Raw genomic sequence first — 20,095 nt, forward strand, 5'->3', positions numbered from 1 at the left:
CCTCAAAACTGTGAGCCAATAAATTGCAATTGCTTAAGCCAACCCCTTGCATGGTATTTGCTTTAGCAATGAGAAAACTAAAACAGGGAGTGGCTGCTAATAAGTACAGAGTTTATTGGAGAGGGAGTGTGTGTGTGAAAACATGTTAAAATTCGACTGTGGTAATGGTTACACAACTGTGAATACTAAATACTATGGTATTAATGTTAAAAATCATTTAAATGGGTAAAGTGTATGTTGTTTTTAGAAAAAGAATCTATGAATCCACACTGATATAAATAAATAAGTGGGAAGAAGGGAAACTCTTGCATTCGAATGCCAAGTAATTAGTGTAGAAGGAATGATGGGATTAGAAAAATCACCATTTGGCCACCATCTTAATAAAACTCAATTCCGGTGCAAATCATCAGTGGATGCTAAATCTAGAAGGTGAAAGTTTGAGAAGTAACAGAATATTCACATGGTTTCAAAGTAACTCCCTATAAGATACTTTTTAATTATGAAGAGTAAAACAGTAACTTTCCCAAAAGAAACCTGGCAGACACCACCTTCCCCTAGAGACCAAAGTTAACATTACCAGCAATGAGACAGACAGACATCATATCAGTGTCCTGATATGACCGAGGGACACTAATTCAGCATCCCACCTGTGAGCTTCTTGCCCAAACTGCATCACCTGAGTCTGATCACCAGGAAACATCAGACAAATCCAAACCGAGGGAAATTCTACCACAAATCTGGCCTGGATGCTTCAAAACGTCAGTGTCTTGAAATAACAGAGAATGACTTAGGAACTGTTCCAGATTAAAGGGGACCAAAGAGACACACCCCAAGAACATACAGGCACCACGGGCACAGAGACCCTGCCGCCGGTTTTGTGCTCTGCTTCCAGCACCTGGCTCCGGTGCGTGGCACAGGGCAGTCAACAGCTGATGGCCGAGGCTGGAGCACTGGATGCCTGGCACCGTAACCCAGTGCATTGACTTCTGTCCAAACCTGGGGTGGGGGTGTCTCTCTGGAGCCTCCAGCGATCTGGGGAGTAACTCCAGCTTCAGGGATTCTCCACTCGGCCACGGGGGACCTCAAGATTTAACTCTGGAGTCCTGGCTGGCTGATGGCAAGAGCCCTCCGTGGTGCTGGCTAATCCTACCCTGTGCTTGCCAGACTTTTGCCCGAGCTCCTGGCGAGTCGCAGGTAGGTCTACCTGCACCGGGGGGGTGGGGGTGGGGGGGGGGGGTGGGCACAGAGCCCAGCAGACAGGGGAGCTGGACGGGTGAGAGCTGTGTGCTCTGAAAGGGACGAGAAGCGTCTGGACCGTGAGAGAGGCGGGGAAGTAAATCCTGATCAGGTTCGCCACGCTCAGCCCACACCACGTGCGGGAACGAGCCGCCCTGCGCTCGCGGACCGGAGAGGCACGTCATGCGCGCCGCCAGCTACCGGGGCCGGCTGCTATCGCCGACGGCGCAGGGACCCGGCTGTCCACACCGACCTCTCCCACGTCGATAGACAAATATTTGCCGAGAAGTCCTCCCCCTCGGTTCTCGGACCGCGATGAAATACTGGTGAAGTCCCGAAGAGCAAGCAGCTGACCACGTAGAACAGTCGGGAACAGCCGGTACGCGCGGACACAGCGCGCGGGGGTCCGAGTCCCACCTGCAGCAGCAGGAAGCAGGGGGTGGGGTGGGGACGGAGTCCAAGGGGGGCGGGGGTCCCGGACCCGCGGCGGCCGCGGTTGAGGGTGGGGGTGGGGCGGGGGCGGGGCCGCGGGCCGGGTGTCCGCCCTGTCGGGATTGGCGGGACGCGGCCCCCGCCCCCGCCGCGCGGCCAATCGCGGGTCGCCCGCTGTCGCCGCCGGAGACCGCGCTCAGGCCTGCCCCACGCGGGGTCGCGGTCTTGCCGGGCAGCCGTGGGGGAGGCCGCCGCGCCGCCCCCGGGGAGCCGCGCCCTCCGTTGCTCTGCGCGTTTCAGTCCAGGTGAGCGCCGGCCCCCACCGAGGACCCGGGCCGCCCCTCCCGGGGTCTCCCTCCCGGGGCCGGGGTCGTCCCCGCCCGCTCTCCGCCTGGAGTTGCATCATCTCCACCGGGACATGGTGCAGGACCAGCTCCCGCGACCTCCGGCCCGCACGTCCGGGCGGCCCCCTGCGACCGGGAGAGTGGACCCCCTCCGCCGCCCCCCTCCAGGGCCTCCCGCCCCCGGCGGCCCCTCCACCCGCCCCGACTCCAGCCCCCCGCGAATCGGCTCCTTCCCAAAGCCGGAGCGTGCACGTGGCCCGGGCTTCCCACCCGGAGTTCCGGGGCTGCGGGTCCGGCAGGGTCGGGCCGGGACTCGGGGTGGAAAATTTTGGAAGCTGCGCGGCCACCGCGCGGGGCATTGATTTTCCTCTGCGCTTTGCCGGGGACGGGGCTGTTTCTCAAATCGCTCCCCTCCGCGGGGTAAACACGGCGCTGGCGGCGCGCGGGGTGTGCCGGGAGGAGGGGCGCAGGGCGCGCGGGCCCTGTCCCGGTGCGCTCTCGGGGGGCGGCGGGAAGGCAGGTGCCCTGCGACCCCCGCTTCTCCGACCCCAGGCGAGGCCGAGTGGCTGAGCCCGAAACGAGGAGTTCAGGCGGGGAAAGGGCGAGAACGCACTACTTTCGGCCTCCAAGGAGTACCAGGGGTGGGGGTGGGGGCGGTTGTCCTAAACTGTCCGAAAGTGCCCCTTCGAAGTCCGGGGGGCCGGGCAGACCCCAGATCCTCTGCAGGGTCTCAATTACCCACCTGAAATATCCCACTTTAGAAGAGGAGTTTACTATCGTCCGCACCCCGGAGCCCTAGTTGGCCCGCTCGGGGCCGACTGGTGAGCGCACTTGCGGGGAACGGGCGCCCTAGGGAACATGGTGACCCCCGGAAGGTCTTGCAGCCTAAAGTGCGGCGGGAGCGGGCCACCTGCCCAGGTGAGCCACCTGCCCAGGTGAGTCGCCTCTGCTGGGCCCGCCCAGAGGCGGCGGTGGCGTCAGTGCGTCGGGCCCCCGGGCGCTGTCGCCGCGGGGACCCGGAGCGGGTCTCCCAGCGAGCTCCCCACCCGCGCCTTTGGACCCTGCGGAGACCCAGCCCGGTTCCGATCTGTCTTCCCGGTGGCCCCACATGTGGCGGGAGGTGAAGCCGGAGAGAGGCAAGCGGATATAGCGGCGGGAAGGGGGAGGGCTGCGTCTGCCGGGGCCGGGCCACACGTGGGTGTCGCCAGTCCGGGCCTGAGCGCGCGGCCGGGGACGGGGGCCTCCTGCGGGCCGCGGAGTTGGGAAGGCGCCGTTCAGCTGGCGGCGGGGGCTTGCTAAAAGGTTGGAGAAGAAAGACAAGGTACCTCTTTGGGTGGCTCCGGAGGACGTGAGCCTCTGAAAATGGGTGCATCTTTCCAGGGAAGAGCGGGTCAAAGCCTTCTGATTCTCAGAGGGCTGGTGGGTATCGGACCTTGAAAGTGCACCCGGTCCCCTCATTCTAGGGACATTGGGGCAGCACGGTGGGGTCTGTGCCCCGGGAGTGGGTTTGTGCCTTGGGGAACTTCCAGGGTGTGAATTCCAAAGGGCCTTGCTTGCCAGCTGGTTTGCATCTGACCACTGGTTTGTATCTGGCTGCTTCTTGCCAGCCGTCCCTCCCTGCAACAGGAGCCGTGGGGGCTGCACCTAGAGACCACTCTGAGGCTTGTCAGTTTACAAACCCAGAGGGCTCCAGCGACTTTTTAAAAAAATAGACTGTTTTTTAGGGCAGTTCTAAATTGATGGAAAATTTGAAAAGTGAGTGCAGAGAAGCCATATACTCTCCCCCCACTCAACCCCCCTAACACACACACCAAATTTTCCCTGTTATTAACATCTGACACTAGTGTAGTACATTTGTAACACTTAATGACACAATATTGATACATTATTATTAACCAAAGTCCACCCTTCATTCTGTTTTCCTTAGTTTTCCCCTAATGTTCTTTTTCTGTCCAGGACACCACATGGCATTGAGTTGTCAGGTTTCCTTAGGTTTCTCTGGGCTGTGACAGTTTCTCAGACTTTCCTTGTTTCTGATGACCTTGGGAGTTTTGAGGCCTGTGTGGGGATTTCGCAGGAGGCCCCTCAAATGGGGTTTGTCTGATTTTCTCATCAGCCTGGGGGGATGGGTATGGGGAGGAAGGCCAGAGCTTGAGGGTGTTTGCATCATGTCCAGGGTACATCCTATCCAGAGCAGAGCTTTTTCAAAATAGATGAAGTGTGGCTTTTCCCGAGCCAAATTCTCAGTTTGGAGCCCACAGCCATGACCCTCGAGAAAGAAGCTTCATCTTTCAGAGCAAAGGCTTTACCTCCAGTTGGGAGAGATCACAGGAGGCTGCCCCCCCCCCCACGGCCTTGAGGAACCTTGATGGTGTACTTGTGGCCTTTTTCTCTCCAAATCTAGAGATGGAATTATTATTTCTTATGATCCACTACAGATTGGAGGTAGTTTAAGTGTGAGGCAGGTAACTTTCTTTTCCATTGTTGGAATTAGAAGCTGTGTAGTTACGACATGAAACTTTCAAATCCCTTTACAGAAATGAAACCTGGAGTCCGGTATCTCCCATTTTTTGCTGATTATTTTTGCAAAATTTGCCGACTTGGCCCCTAATGCAGCCACAAGCCCGGGTTTCTCCTGTGCAGGAAGCCCCCTCGGGTGTGCACCTCTCCCATCTGTGAGTCTTGGACCCTCACAACCTCCGGTGGTGAAGCTTCTTGCTCAGGGGTCATGGCTGTGGGCCCCAAATGCAGGCTGCCCATCTGCAGACTTCACATGCCTCTCGCCACCACCGGCTCTGCACTCAGCGCTCTGTTTTGCTAAATTCTCACGATCAGTGGCTGAACAGTCCAGGGCTCTCATTTTGTAAGTGGTGGGGCAGGTTGTGCAGATGGTCCTCCGTGCAAGTCTGGAGAGAAGCCGCTTTGAACAGATGTTGGAAAGGGTTCATAAGCCCAGTGGGGTCTCTAGCCCTGACCCTTCTCAAAGTCTTGACCCAGGAACCCACCTGTCTTTCTTTCCGTCTGTCTTCCTGACTCCTCAGCCTGGATGTCTAGGAGACAGCTGAAACTTAACGCAACTGAAACGGGGGTCTTGCTTTCTGCACTGCAAACTCCCTTCCTGCTCTAGGTTTCCCAACCCAGAAAACACCTGGGGACAGCAGCTCACCCCACGCCCGGCACTTCTCTGTGCCATGTGGCCAGGGCATTTTCCGTGTCCACCCTCCTCTTGGGTGCGTGCAGCCCTGCATGCCTACCCCGGCCAGCTTCTCTGCCCTTCCCTGGATATAGTTGGCAGCTGAGGGTGAAAAGCACACAGGCATTTTCCCTCTAGCCCAGGATGCTTCAGTTGCCCTGGCTGCTTCTGGCTTTTGAGCAATGCCAAGTTTGCTCCTGTCCTGGAGCCCTGGGGCAGGGCCGTGCCTCTCTGTTTTCTTCTAGATCGGTGTCTTGTCTTTGTTTGCCTCTGGGGTGTTTGCTTACTAAAAGCAGGGCCACTTCTGCCCGTCTTGCCCAGAACTGTACCTGGGGCCTAAGAGGTGTTTGCTGACTGCAGGAATAAGAGGTGACACAGATGAGGCCAGGGCAGTAAAGAAAGGAAACTCCAGAGGTGCCCCACTTTGGGTCACCGCTTTTCTTGCGACCTCTCCAGGGTGTGCTGCTCTCATTTCTGTTTCCTTGTTTATCTGCGATAAGGGGTGACAGCTGCTGGGCTTTGGAGGGGGGTGGCAGCACAGCTGCAGTGGGCTGCCAGGGGTGGGGGGAAGGGGCGGGAGGAGGGGAATCCCCTCAGGGAGCTGCCTCAGGTGGGGCCTTGCTGGGGAGGGCACCAGTGGTATCTTCTTTTCTTTTCTTTTTGACCTCTCTGCTTCCATTTGAAGGGGCCTGTATTCTTGCTGGGCTTAGCTGAATGAGTGGATCCCCAAACCCAGAGGGGGCTGGGTGAGCAGGAAGCAACTGGCTTGACACAGAGTCTCCCCAGAATCTGGCAGCAGAAGGTGTCCGAGCCGGCTCCCCTTGCAGGCACCTGGGCTCAGCATGAACCGACACCCTCCCTCCCTTTGCCAGGTCCGAGCCATGCCTTCGGAGACACCACAGGTGGAGCAGGAGGCTCCGGGGTGCCCCCATCTCACCGACGCGCCCTCAGGTAAAGAGAGCCCAGAGAAGGGCCCCCCAGGGTGCAAGGATGCCAAGGAGCACCTGTGGATTCGGCCGGACGCCCCGAGCAGGTGCACCTGGCAGCTGGGCAGGACGGTGGCCGAGTCACCCCACCACCACACATCCCTGTAAGTTGCTCCATGGGACCCGGACCGGCTGTTCTTTACATTTGCTGAAGGGAAGGGTCTGTACCTGGAAGCCACAATGCCACGTGATCGCGGCATGGTGCCCTTTGTCATCCCTCTTGTCCAAATTACCCTGGGTGCTGGGGGAGCAGGGGCAGCAGGGGCACCTGTTGGGTGAGTTGACCAGAGGGGCCCATGGTTCATGCTGCAGCCAGTGCAGCCCAGCACCTGGGACAGCGCCCGACCTGGGGTGGGGGCGGGGGTCGCTGAGTGCACAGTTGCTGAGTAAATAAAGGAGTGTGCCCGAGTCACGTGCTTTGGGGACCTGGGGAGTTGAGATTTCCAGGCTGGGTCCGGCTGGCTGCCCACGCGTTCCACACAGGTGAGTGTGCGTCTCCAGTAATTGGTGCGTGACCCTCCTTTTCTGCTTAGCTGCAGGTCGTGAACCCTCTTCCTGGGCATTGAATGCTTTTCCATAGTGGGTGGAATAAAGCATGATTTTTAAAGCTCTCTGCTGGCATTGAGATTTCTGCAGTTATCTCATGACAAGTATAACTGCATTGGTAACCCCACATGTGCATTCAGTCAACGCGTCTTTTTTGAGCACCAGCCCTGTCGGTGCAGGAGGAGATGCCCCTGTGGGGAAAACGCTGCCCTGTCATGCCCCTTAAATTGAGCTCACTAAGCCTTACGGTTGGTTATCTTGGGTTATTTCCTTGGGACAATCTCCCAGAAGGAGAATGATTCAAACAATGTGTGTTCTACACACTCTATCCCTAGTCCGTGTGCGCATGGCTAACATTTACAGGAGGGCTCATGTTGAAAAATAAGAACTGGGGGTGAGGGGCTGGGGGAAGAAATGATAACATACAAACCCGGAGGCTCTGGACTTCAAGCGGACCTCGGTGCTGGGAGCATCAGTGGCCAATGTGGCCCACCCTGGCCACCGGCCAGATGGATGAGCCATGGCTGCCGACACCCGGGAGCTCTGGGTGAAGGGCTCTTGGAAGGCTAGGGTGGGGTGCAGGGAAGAGAGGCCCTGGGCTCCTGGGGCTGGAACTGGGACATGGGGAGGGGGCTGCAAGGCAGATGCTGTCACTAGTGGCCTCATTAATCCATCCAAATACCCTTGAGGGGCTCATGCCCAGTCCAGAAGCAGAGGATGAGGTCTGTACCCGGCCAGCCCCGAGTCGTGCTGGAGGCTTATCTGCCAGGAGGGGTCTAGAGAACAGTCACCTGGGAAGGGAGACTGGGGGATCCTGCTATGAGAACACTGGAGAAGCTCAAGCAGAGAGAGACAGAGGTGACTGGGGAGAGCATGTCTCTGAGCTGATACTTAGATGACTAGAGGTGCAAGCCATGGAATTATCTAGGGAAGGGGATTCCAGAAAGAGGGCCACCCCTGCTCATTCTATATCATGCCAAGTGTCCTCCAGGACCCTGCCCTGCTCACCTCCCATGGCTTCTCGTTGGCCCCATGCCACCTGCCCTGCCACCCACTGGCTGGGGGCGCTGGCCAGCCTACCGTGGAGGGCATGACTCAGCGCCCACTCACCCAGCCTGGCCCCCATGCTGGGCTGCAGGTTTCCGTGCTCTGAGTTAATGAGCCAACCTCCAGCACCCCAGGGCTTGGGCTCCTGCCTGGACTCCCTCCAGGGAGTGGCCTTTCACCGCTTGGCACGGGTTTCCTCCCTTCCACCCCCTGCTGCTCCCATGTCTCTGTTCACTTTGCTGAGTCAGCCCCTCCCACCTCTTCCTCCTCTTTCTGGATCTGGGAGAAGGGCAGGTCTTGTCTTTGCCACCTGGATGGTGGAATTGGATATGGCCTCGAGCTCCTGCATGTCGCTGCCTGTTCCTTGAATCCTTTGCAGCCAGCCCACCTCAGGACCACCTGGGGAGCGGGCCCAAGGAAGGTGTGTGTTTCTTCACCCCTCATTTCCACACTTCCAGGTGATTTGGAAGCTCACTGAAGTTTGAGGACCTTGGGGTGGTAAACTAGAAATCCAGTGGCGCCAGGAAAGAATCAGATTTCTTGAGACCAAGGTTGGTTGTACAGGTTCCCTGGTGAACATTTGCCAAGCACAGCCCTCTGCACAGAGGAGAAGGGAGCGTGGAACTGGCATCATCCCCTGGGGTGAGCCTTCTTCTGCATGTCAGGAAACTGCCTGGGCCTTAGTTTGCACACGTGTGAATGCTGAGATCAGTGACCAGCCTCTCCTGTAGCCGGTCACCTGTCACCATCTAATCAGGTGAGGAGGACGACGGGGGTGACTCATGAGAATGTGAATGGATAAAGTTGGCCCATGGAAAGGAAATCCACCTGGGAACTCCTCCTGACCCCCACCCCCCAACCCAGTGGCTAAAACAACCGGTGCCAGTTCTTTGTTCTTCACAGGCCCTGTCCTGACATTTTCTGTAGAATGCCAGGCATCTGGACGTATTGTTTGCAGTAATTGCCACTGGCTGGCAGCCGGGCAGGCTTCTGAGGAGTCTCTGCCCTAAGACTCAGCCTTCTGCCCTAGGGTCTGCACCACTGTTCTGGTTTGCCAAAGCTGCTGTTAGGCAAGATACCAGAAATGGACTGGCTTTTATAAGGGGGGCTACTATGTTACAAATTTACAGTCCTAAAGCCATAAAGTGTCCAGTGTAAGGCATCAACAGTAGGATTCCTGCCTGGAGAAATGCCCATGGTGTCTGGAACTCCTCTGTCAGTTGGGAAGGCACATGGCTGACATCTGCTGGTCCTTTGTTCCTGGGTTGTGTTTCAAAATGGCTTTTTCCAAAATCTGTCTGGACTTCTGTCTTAGCTCCTCTCTTTCAGCCTGTGTGTCCTTGCTTCTTTCTCCCAGGTTTTTTCTCTCTAAGCATCTGGGGGTCCTCTCTTAGCTTCTCCGGGGCAAACTCTGGGCTTCATCTCTTAGCTTAGCATCTCCTAACGCCCTTCTGTCTGCATCTCCAAGCATCTCTAAGCAACTGCGTTGGCTCCGGCTTCTGTCTCTGTTCCTGAGCCTCTTAAAAGACTCCAGTGATCTAATTAAGACCCACCTGGAATGGGTGGGGCCATGGAAATGATCTAATCAAAATGTCTCACCTGCAGTTGGGTGGGTCACATCTCCATGGAAACAACCTGATCAAAAAGATAATACGTCTGCCCCCACAAGACTGCATCAAAGAACATGGCTTTTCTGGGGGATGTAATATATCCAAACCGGCAAAACCACCTTTTGATCAAAGGAGAGGAAAGGAAAGGTGGTAGCTCAGCAGTCAAATGCTATAGAAGGAAGGAATCGATGTTCCTCCAGCAATAATGAGATGGACCAGGGTCTGCTGTTGTTGTTCTGAAGCCTGTGTTTTGTAAGAAGAAATAAAACAAAATAGCTACTCTGGCTAAGAGACTTAAAATGGAGTCGGGAGTCGTTCTGGAGGTGACTCATGCAGGGCTCAGCCAGCAATCACCAACTGCCACGACGTTCCTCAAAACCCCAAGGACATCCAACACCAGGAACCACAAGATAAAGAACTCAAAAAACTGCCTAACCTGAAGGACGATCGGAGTGCCCTGAATGTCCACCCATCTCAAACAGATTGCCTAGTCTTCTTTTTCTTTAAAAACCCCTGCCTGGAATTTCCAAGATCGGACACAAATTGGGCCGCTACCTGCAGCTGTGCTCCCTGAATTGCAGTTCTAAGACCCCAAATAAATGCCTTTGTTGCCTTTCAGCTCAATTTATTTCTTGGTTGACAGTTTTAACTTTCTTACATGAAAAAAATTGACTTGCAAAAAGTTGTAAAATAATACAGAGAAGTCCAGTATCCCAATTTTAGCCTCTTACCCAACCATAGCACATTTTCAAACTCACGAAGTTGCACTGGTACAACACTTATCTAACTACAGGCATTATTTGGTTTTCATTATTTTTTTAGAGCTGTAGTATTGAGGTATATTCACACACCATATAGTCGGTCTGAAGTGTGTAATCCATGACTTGTGGTATATTCACAGAGTTGTGTATTTATCACCACAATCAATTTTAGAACATTTTCATTACTGCAAAAAGAAAACCCCTTACCCCTTATAACCTTTATTATTGATACTTAGCCTTTATTATTGATACTTAACCTTTGTTATAATTGATGAAAGAACATTGAAATATTACTGTTCACTATAGACCATAGTTTGCATTAGGAGCATTTTTTCCCCATACACCACCTTATCATTAATACCTTGTAATAGTGACGTACATTTGTTCTAGTTCATGGAAGAACATACTTGTATGGTATTATACCATTAACCACAGTCATCGTCCACAACAGGGTTCGCTGTGTTACACAGTCCCATGCTTTATCCTCTAACTTTCCTGCTAGCGACATACATGCCCCCAAACTCCCCCTTCGAACCACATTCACACACGTAATTCAGTGCCGTGAATTACACTCCCCGTAATGTGGTTCCATCATCTCTATACATTTCCAAACACTTACAATCAACCTAATAAAAAATTCTGCACAGATTACACATCAGCTCCCCATTCTCTGCCCTCATTCTATCTCCTGGTGTCCTCTAGATTTTAACTCTATGAGTTTGCTTATAATTAGATCATATTAGTGAGATTGTACAATATTTGTCCTATTGTGTCTGGCTTATTTCACTCAGCATAATGTCCTCAGGGTTCATCCATGTTGCTGCATTGCATCAGGACTTCATTCCTTCTTTCAGCTGAATAGTATTTACATGCACTCGTGTGTGTGGGTGTGTGCATGTGTGTGTAGCACCATGACATTTTACCCCATGTATAGATTGTGTAATCGCCACCAAGACTCTGTGTTAAAGCCAAGGCTGGTGCTGCATTGTTTTGTTTTTGTTTCTCTTTTTTTCTTCCTGCATAATGGATTCCTCTGTTTTAGGTCAAAAAACCCTGAAATCCTGCCAGATATCCTGAAGAAAATTGGGGATACCCCGATGGTCAGAATCAACAAGATCGGGAGGAACTTTGGTTTGAAGTGTGAGCTCTGTGAGTACCCCGGCTTTGGGGAGGGGCTTTGCCTACCCTGTCTGTGGATGTTCTGGGTGCCCGTGCTGGCTCGGGGTGGGCTCGGGGATTCTAGGGACAAGAGGATGGCAATGGACCCTGAGTCTGCTAGGCTACCAAAATGCAGTACCAGAACTGAGCTGGCTTTCACAATGAGGATTTATTAGCTCACAAGCTTACAGTTCTGAGAGACAGTGTCCAAATCAAGGCATCACCAGGTGATGCTTTCTCCCAGAAGACCAGCTGTCGGTGATCTGCAGCCCGTCTGTCAGTCACACAGCCAGGCACGTGGTGGAGTCTGCTCCTTCTCCCTTCTTTTCCGGGTTTTGTTGCTTTCAGCTTCTGGCTTCCAGGCTGTTCCAGTTTGCTAATGCTGCCAGAATGCAAAACACCAGAGACGGATTGGCTTTTATAAAAGGGGGTTTATTTGGTTACACAGTTACAGTCTTAAGGCCGTAAAGTGTCCAAGGTAACACATCAGCAATAGGGTACCTTCACTGGAGGATGGCCAGTGGTGTCCAGAAAACCTCTGTTAGCTGGAAAGGCACGTGGCTGGCATCTGCTCCCAAGTTCTGGCTTCAAAATGGCTTTCTCCCAGGACGTTCCTCTCTAGGCTCCAGCTACTCTCCAAAATGTCACTCTCAGTTGCTCTTGGGGCCTTTGTCCTCTCTTAGCTTCTCCAGAGGAAAAGTCTGCTTTCAAAGGCTGTCTCCAAAATGTGTCTGTAAGCTGAAGCTCCTGTCCCAGCTCCTGTGCATTCTCCAAAGTGTCCCTCTTGGCTGTAGCACACTTGCTTCTTCTGTGTGAGCTTATATAGGGCTCCAGTAAACTAATCAAGGCCCACGCTGAATGGGCGGGGCCACACCTCCATGGAAACTATCCAATTAGAGTTATCACCTACAGTTGGGTGGGTCACATCTCCATGGAAACACTCAAAAAATTACAATCTGATCAACACTAATACATCTGCCCCCGCAAGATCGCATCAAAGAACGTGGCTTTTTCTGGGGGACATAATATATACAAACTGGTACACAGGCCCTTCTCTCTGCTTTCTTTCTCTTTATCAGAATTTCATTCTCTTACAAAGGATTCCAGTAAGGGATTGAGACCCACCCTGAATGAGATGGGTCATATTTTAAGTTAAGATCCTACTCACCAAAGATCCTATTTACCATAGGTCCACACCCACAGGTATAGATTAGCTATAAGAACATGATTTTCTGGGGTATGTACAGCTCCAAACCATCACAGACCCCTTAGGTCCTTAGACGGGACCCTGCTGCAGGAGTCGGGGTGAGACGGAAAAGAAGCCAGGAAAGGGGTGACCTTTGAGCTGAGGCCAGAACATAAAGGACAAGCTGTATAAAGATGTCGGGAAGAAGGTTCCAGACAGATCACAGGCAAACCCCACCAAGTAAGACGCGTGCTCTTACTCAGGCTGCGGGAGCCTGCCCCAGATCTGCAGAGCTGCGTCGGGGCAGTTACAGGTGGGGCGGTTTGCAGCTGGGATCGTGTCTATCATCGGGGGTCTCAGCCAGCCAGCAGGACAGAAAAGTTTATCCCTGTGCCCAGCTGGTTTGGGGTGGACGATGGTTCAGCACCCCATCTGTGATGGGGAGATTGGGTAGGGGATCTGCGTCTGGCCTCATCCAAGGGTCTCTTCTAAGTTGCCTGGAAAGGGGCTCTCTGTCATGAGCTGCATTTCAGAACCAGGGAGGGAGTCTCCGGGGGCTCGGGGCTCAGGGCGAGGCCCCTGCTGTCCCACGACGCTGTGGGCACAAAGGCCCCGCTTAGGAGCAGCTTGGTGCCTGGAGGCGGGGGTTGGGCGACAGTAGGGGGTGCCGGCGGGAGGGAGGCCAGCTACGAGGATTTTACCCGAAGACCCCGTGGAGGGACCTTCTGTTTACGTGTTTACAGGCTCGCGTGGCTGTGGTGCTGAGACAAGCCAGGGCTGGGGGTTGGGGAGCAGTGGGGAGCACTGCGGAGACCATCTTTCCAAGTTGGGTTTCCTTCCCGGGTATGGGATTAGGCCTTGGCATGTCTTTGGAGGACGAGTCAACCCCGTTGGGGATCACTCACTTGGTTTCGGACATTTTTACTCAGATCCGATGAGATGGACCTTGGGGGAGGTCCTTGGATTGGGGGCACCCCTGATGGTGTGGGGGGAGTGCATCTGAGAGGCGGGCCAGTTCTCCTGCTCCACCCCCTTGGGGAAAGTCTCCTGTAAGTAAGCGGTGGGTGAGCGGGGCCCCACCCATGGGCTCCGCTGTGCTGGAACAGCCCCTGCACAGAGACCGGAACAGAGCAGGTTAAGCCCTTGGCACAGGAGCTGTATCAGCCGTTTGGGGGAGAAGGGCTGACAGTCCAGTTCAGTTGGGCATGGAGGGTCTCAGGGTCCCCGTCAGACAGGATGGGGTGTGACCGAGCAGTGTGATCCCCTGGAAACCAAGGCTGTCTGACGGGGGTAGCCGGGCATGGCTGGGCGATGGGCTCTGCCCAAATCGAGGCCCCGTGTGTCCACCCCTCAGCCAGTGGGTCTGTCCTGCCCGGGGGTTTGGGGGTATGCCCTCATCCACCCACCCAGCGGGGGGCTCCCCGGGTGCCCTTTCCCCATTCAGGCAAAGCTAAGAAGTGGTCCGGGGTGGCAGGGGATGGGCTGTGGGGAGCAGCTCCAGGTGGCAGCACGTCCCCACCCGGGGCTGGGGTGGAAAGCAGCTAGGGAGGCGGGAGTGGAGAGGAGGGGCTGCGGCAGGAGTCCGTTCAGGGTCTGGGGTCCCTTTCCTCCCTCGTGACTCGTCTCTGGACCCCAGTGGGCAAGTGCGAGTTCTTCAACGCGGGCGGCAGTGTGAAGGACCGGATCAGCCTGCGCATGGTGGAGGACGCCGAGCGGGACGGGACGCTGAAGCCAGGGGACACCATCATCGAGCCCACGTCTGGGAACACGGGTGAGTGTGGGGACAGGCCGTGAGGCTGCTGGGGGTCGCAGTGACCTCCGAGCCTGGCCCCATGTCCCGGGCCTGCGACCGAGCACGGAGAAGGTGCCTGGGGCCGTGATTGCCGCTGCAGTTGCCCCTGCGGAGCCCGATGTGGTGCACGGTGTAGACTGCTGGCCGACTCGAATTCCGTACTCTGCAGCCAGGCTTCTCCTCGGGGTGCACAGGCTCACCTTCTTACTTCAGCCTCCAGTGTTCTCTTCTCCCTCCTTCGAGGGCAGAAGGGGACGATGGTGGGCTTTTGGGGACTCCCGGGGCACCCTCTCCCCTGGGCTCGACCCCAGTGCCCACCAGACTGGCCCTCGGGCCTCCTCGGGCAGGGCCAGACTTCAGGCAGGTGGTCGGGGTTGGGGGACACCAAAGCCCCCCTGACCTCTGCCTGCTGCCCCCAGGGATTGGGCTGGCCCTGGCTGCTGCTGTGAAGGGCTATCGCTGCATCATCGTGATGCCGGAGAAGATGAGCCTGGAAAAGGTGGGCTGGGGGTCTGGTGGCCTGGGGGGGGGGGCTGACCCCCAAGGGAGCCCTGTGCCCCAGCGCCCAGCCCACCTCCCCGAGCAGGCCTGGTGGGCAGATGGGCCTGCGGCTCGCCCTTGGTGCAGGTGGACGTGCTGCGGGCCCTGGGGGCTGAGATCGTGAGGACGCCCACCAATGCCAGGTTCGACTCCCCCGAGTCCCACGTGGGGGTGGCATGGAGGCTGAAGAACGAGATCCCCAACTCTCACATATTGGACCAGGTGAGGGGCCCTGGGGTCCTGGGGGATGAATTGGGGTTGGAGATATGGACATAAGTAGGGGTTTTCCTGGGGGCAGGGAGGAGGTCTCTGTCAGGGATTTGAGGGTGGTGGGGGCAGGGGCTGCAAAAGGGATGCCTGGTGCTCTTTTAGGGGCTCAGTGGGCTTCTCCCTGCCCTGGTCAGCTCCTCCCACGTGGGGGTCTGGCGGGGTCTGTGAGCCTTTGGGGGGCAGGCCCTTCCCATCTCCCTCTGCTCAGCCCAGCTCGGTGTGCTGACTCCGAGGGTCGTTTCCTCCCAGAAGACCCTGGAGGCTCTTCACAGCCTGACCTGCCTTTGCACGGAAAGCTCTTCTGTCTCACTTATCCACTTCTGGGTTAATCCAGAAATTGTATTTCCTGGAGAGCTGGTTTTAATGTTCTGTGTCTGGTGCAGTTTCTAAAATTGCCTCTGCAACGGACCCCACTCTTTCCTGAACCTCTGGGATCTTCTCTGGCTTGCACTGAGCCCTTTTGCCTTACGCCCTTGTGGCCGCTGCTGATTCTGTGATTTTGACCTCAGCTCCTTGCTCTGTTTCCACGCAGTACCGCAACGCCAGCAACCCCCTGGCTCACTACGACGCCACTGCCGAGGAGATCCTGCAGCAGTGTGACGGTGTGTGCATCCATCCTGACCCTTCTGACTGTCTTGATTATATTCATCCCTAGTTGCCCACTCAGGTGCTCTTTGATAAACTCCTATTCACCCTTCAAAACCCAGCTCAAATGGCCCCTCTCTGTGAAAAGCTTTCTAGTGCATTTCTCTGGAACTGTTTCCTCCCACCATTGTGCTCCCTTAGTTTTTGCCCACACCTTGCCCATGACACCAACGGCAGTGTATGACTGTGTTTGTTTAACACAGCAGCCTTCCCTCCACCCCTGTTGGAGCTCCTGTGTACATGGACCCAGTGTGGGACTGAGCTCACAGCTGGGGCTTGAACAGGAATTGGGACCAAAGCCCCAACTTGGGCATTGAATTCAACATTGAATTTTTCCCATCTCCAGAGCAGGGGTGTGGACACCGAGGTGAGCTGGCTCTCTGTGCGGGCATGAAGCTCCTTGGAGCCTTTCCCAGGCATCCAAGCCAAGGCCCCATAGGGTTTGTGGTGATGTTTACCAGTGGGCTCTTTTCCTGAGATCTCTTTGGGGTGAGCTGAGGGTACCCTCGCTCCATGCCCAGGAGCAGGCGATGGAGTCTGGGCGCTTGCTTGCCTGGGTTTTACGGGTGAGCATTGCCTCATTTGGCACACACACCTGTCATTACGGGATCCTCCTGGCTCAGCACACCAGGCCCACCCATGCCCAGACCTGCCCACGGTGATGGGGCTCACCACATGTTAGCGTGAGCGCCAAGGCAGCGTCTGAGCTGCAGCCTGGGCGATGGGTTCTGTTTTATATTTTAATTTGATGGACTCATCCTCCAGCAGTCAAAAGGTATAAGAAGGAACTGACTGAGGCAAGATGGCGGCATAGAGAGGAGTGGAAGCTAAGCAGTCCCCCTGGAACAACTGCAAAAAACCAGAAACAACTAGTAAATAATCCAGAATAACTGCGGGGGGGACAAACGAGACCATCCACTCATCATGCACCAACCTGAATTGGGAGGAATGCCCGAGAACACAGCATAAAATCTGTAAGTAAAACCTGTGGAACTAAGTCGTGAGACCCCCTCCCCCATAGCCCGAGCTGCGGAGCCGCGTGGTGCCACAGAGAAGCTCTCTCCCAGCAAGCGAATACAGCTCAGCTGAGCTCCAACTGGGGTTTTAAGTAGCGAGTGTGAACTGCTCACTACAGGTACGCAGCCCCAAAAAACAGACAGAGGCTTTGGGTGACGACTGACCTGGGAGAGCCGGAGGGTCGCCTTAACTGGGTCTGAAGGGGACTATCTGTTTCTTTTTCGGCTCAGTGGAGAAAGCCCCAGTCATTTTCAGTTTCCAGGGCTGTGACTCGGGGAAGGGTGGAGACACCACAAGCAGAGAGAGAGACCATTGAAATGCTAATGACCTCCACCTGGGGGCTCTGTCTTCTCTAGGAGGAAAGGGGTGGGGCCCTTTCCATTCAGAACCAGACCCCAGAGCCTGGGGGAACACGGCCATACCTCCTCACACCAGTCAAGAATTATAGGCTAACAGGCGTCACCTGCTGGGCAGAAAAGCACACTGACCCGAGGCATCAAAGGGTGGAGCAATTTTCTAAGACACACCCGCAGGGAAACCAGATGCTGAATATTTCTTCCCTCTGGGACCTGAGCCTGTTCTGGTCTGGGAAAACCTGATTTGGATAAACAAGGAAACCATGCCTAGACAACAGAAAATTACAACCTACACTAAGAAAAACAAAGTTATGGCCCAGTCAAAGGAACAAATGTACACTTCAACTGAGATACAGGAATTTAAACAACTAATGCTAAATCAATTCAAAAAGTTTAGAGAAGATATTGCAAAAGAGATAGAGGCTGTAAAGGAAGCACTGGACCTGTATACGGCAGAAATCAAAAGTTCAAAAAACCTACTGGTAGAATCTATGGAAATGAAAGGCACAACACAAGAGATGAAAGACACAATGGAAACATACAACAACAGATCTCAAGAGGCAGAAGAAAACACTCAGGAACTGGAGAACAAAACACCTGAAAGCCTACACACAAAGGAGCAGATGGAGAAAAGAATGAAAAAATATGAGCAACGTCTCCGGGAACTCAAAGATGAAACAAAGTACAATAATGTACGTATCATTGGTGTCCCAGAAGGAGAAGAGAGGGGGAAAGGGGGCAGAAGCAATAATAGAGGAAATAATTCATGAAAATTTCCCATCTCTTAAGAAGACATAAAATTACAGATCCAAGAAGCGCAGCGTACTCCAAACAGAAGAGATATGAATAGGCCTACGCCAAGACACTTAATAATCAGATTATCAAATGTCAAAGACAAAGAGAGAATCCTGAAAGCAGCAAGAGAAAAGCAATCCATTACATACAAAGGAAGCTTAATAAGACTATGTGCGGATCTCTCAGCAGAAACCATGGAGGCAAGAAGGAAGTGGTGTGATATGTTTAAGATACTGAAAGAGAAAAACCACCAACCAAGAATCCTGTATCCAGCAAAGCTGTCCTTCAAATATGAGGGAGAGCTCAAAATATTTTCTGACAAACAGACAATGAGAGACTTTGTGAACAAGATACCTGCCCTACAGGAAATACTAAAGGGAGCACTACAGGGTGATAGAAGACAGGAGTGTGTGGTTTGGAACACAATTTTGGGAGATGGTAACACAACAATGTAAGTACACTGAACAAAGGTAACTATGAATACGGTTGAGAGAGGAAGATGGGGAGCACGTGAGACACCACAAGAAAGGAGGAAAGATAATGACTGGGACTGTGTAACTTGGTGAAATCTAGAGTATTCAACAATTGTGATAAAATGTACAAATATGTTCTTTTACGAGGGAGAACAAGCAAATGTCAACCTTGCAAGGTGTTAAAAATGGGGAGGCATTGGGGGAGGGATGCAATCAGCATAAACTAGAGACTGTAACTAATAGAATCATTGTATTATGCTTCCTTTAATGTAACAAAGGTGATATACTAAGGTAAATGCAGATAAGAGGGGGGGATAGGAGAGGCATGTTAGACACTTGACATTGGTGGTATTGTCTGATTCTTAATGGTGGGTAATGTCCATGATCAACTGTACAAATACTAGAAATCACTTCATGAACCAGAACAAATGTATGACAATACAATTAGAAGTTAATAATAGAGGGGCATATAGGAAAGAACTATATACCTATTACAAACTATATACTACAGTTAGTAGTATTTCAACATTTTTTCATAAACAGTAACAAACGTACTATATCAATACTAGGAGTCAACAATTGAGGGGGGTTGGTTAGGGATGGGGAGGATTAGAGTTTCCTTTTCTTTTTTTCATCTTTCACTTTATTTCTTGTCTGGAGTAATGAAAAGTTTCTAAAAATTGAACAAAAATTAAGTGTGATGGATGCACAGCTGTATGAGGGTACCCAGGGGCAAGTGATTGTACACTTTGGATCTTTGGATAATTGTATGGTATCTGAACAATCTCAATAAAAATGAAAAAAAAAAAAAAAAAAACAAACAAACAAAAAAAAAACACATGAACTAATGTTCATCTTCACTAGCTATTAGGGAAATGCAAATCAAAACCACAATGAGATACCTTCTCACACCGATAAGAATGGCTGCCATTAAACAAACAGGAAACAATAAATGCTGGAGAGGATGTAGAGAAATTGGAACGCTTATTCATTGCTGGTGGGAATGTATAATGGCATAGCTGCTATGGAAGACATTTCAGCAGTTTCTCAGAAAACTAGATACTGAAGTACCCTATGATCCAGCAATTCCACTTCTCGGTATATACCCAGAAGATCTGAAAGCAGTGACATGAACAGACATTTGTACACCAGTGTTCATAGTGGCATTGTTCACAATTGCCAAGAGACGGAAACAATCCAAGTGTCCTTCAATGGATGAGTGGATAAACAAAATGTAGTATATACATACAATGGAATACTATGTGGCAGTAAGAAGAAACAAGGTCCTGAAACATATGGCAACATGGATGAACCTTGAAGATACAATGCTGAGTGTAATAAGTCAGACACATAAGGAGAGATATTGTATGTTACCACTAAAGTGAACTCCCTCCCGAACAATGTAAAATCAATGTCTTATAATGTAGAACATTGGGAGCAGAGGCTAGTGAAGGGGGAATGACAATCTAATATGTTCAGATATGTTAATGAAGGTGAATTTAAAGGTATAGGAATGAATAGGGGTGATGATTGTTTGTTAATGGGATTATAAGTATCAGAGCTGTGTTGTAAACTTTACCTTTCAGCCTGACTTAGTGTGATGTTTTAGAACCATTCTTTAAAGAATAAAACACCAACCATGCACGTAAAAAAAAACAAAAACAAAAACCCTGAAGTCTATCACTGAAATAAATTGGCACATGTGAAA

The 20,095-nt window shown here is 52.8% G+C and overlaps 1 protein-coding gene across 8 annotated transcripts in view; it reads left to right on the top strand.

Moving 5' to 3' along the window:
* Window positions 1-608: 608 nt before the first annotated feature.
* CBS (cystathionine beta-synthase) overlaps window positions 609-20,095 on the top strand; it is a 33,860-nt gene continuing 14,373 nt past the window's right edge. For 2 of the 8 annotated variants that reach the window (XM_037831009.1, XM_037831003.1), the window contains exons 1-7: window positions 612-1,194; window positions 6,078-6,295; window positions 11,198-11,304; window positions 14,136-14,270; window positions 14,711-14,790; window positions 14,919-15,053; window positions 15,634-15,703. In XM_037831009.1, the coding sequence (XP_037686937.1) occupies window positions 955-1,194; window positions 6,078-6,295; window positions 11,198-11,304; window positions 14,136-14,270; window positions 14,711-14,790; window positions 14,919-15,053; window positions 15,634-15,703 (985 nt within the window). In that variant the 5' untranslated portion in view covers window positions 612-954. Of the gene's footprint in view, window positions 1,195-1,263; window positions 1,616-1,818; window positions 1,974-2,860; window positions 3,149-6,077; window positions 6,296-11,197; window positions 11,305-14,135; window positions 14,271-14,710; window positions 14,791-14,918; window positions 15,054-15,633; window positions 15,704-20,095 lie in introns of those variants that run through there. The other 6 variants (XM_037831040.1, XM_037830996.1, XM_037831016.1 and 3 more) reach the window with 6 other exon arrangements.

This window comes from Choloepus didactylus, chromosome 1, assembly GCF_015220235.1.
Source record: "Choloepus didactylus isolate mChoDid1 chromosome 1, mChoDid1.pri, whole genome shotgun sequence".
Lineage (NCBI taxonomy): Eukaryota > Metazoa > Chordata > Mammalia > Pilosa > Megalonychidae > Choloepus > Choloepus didactylus.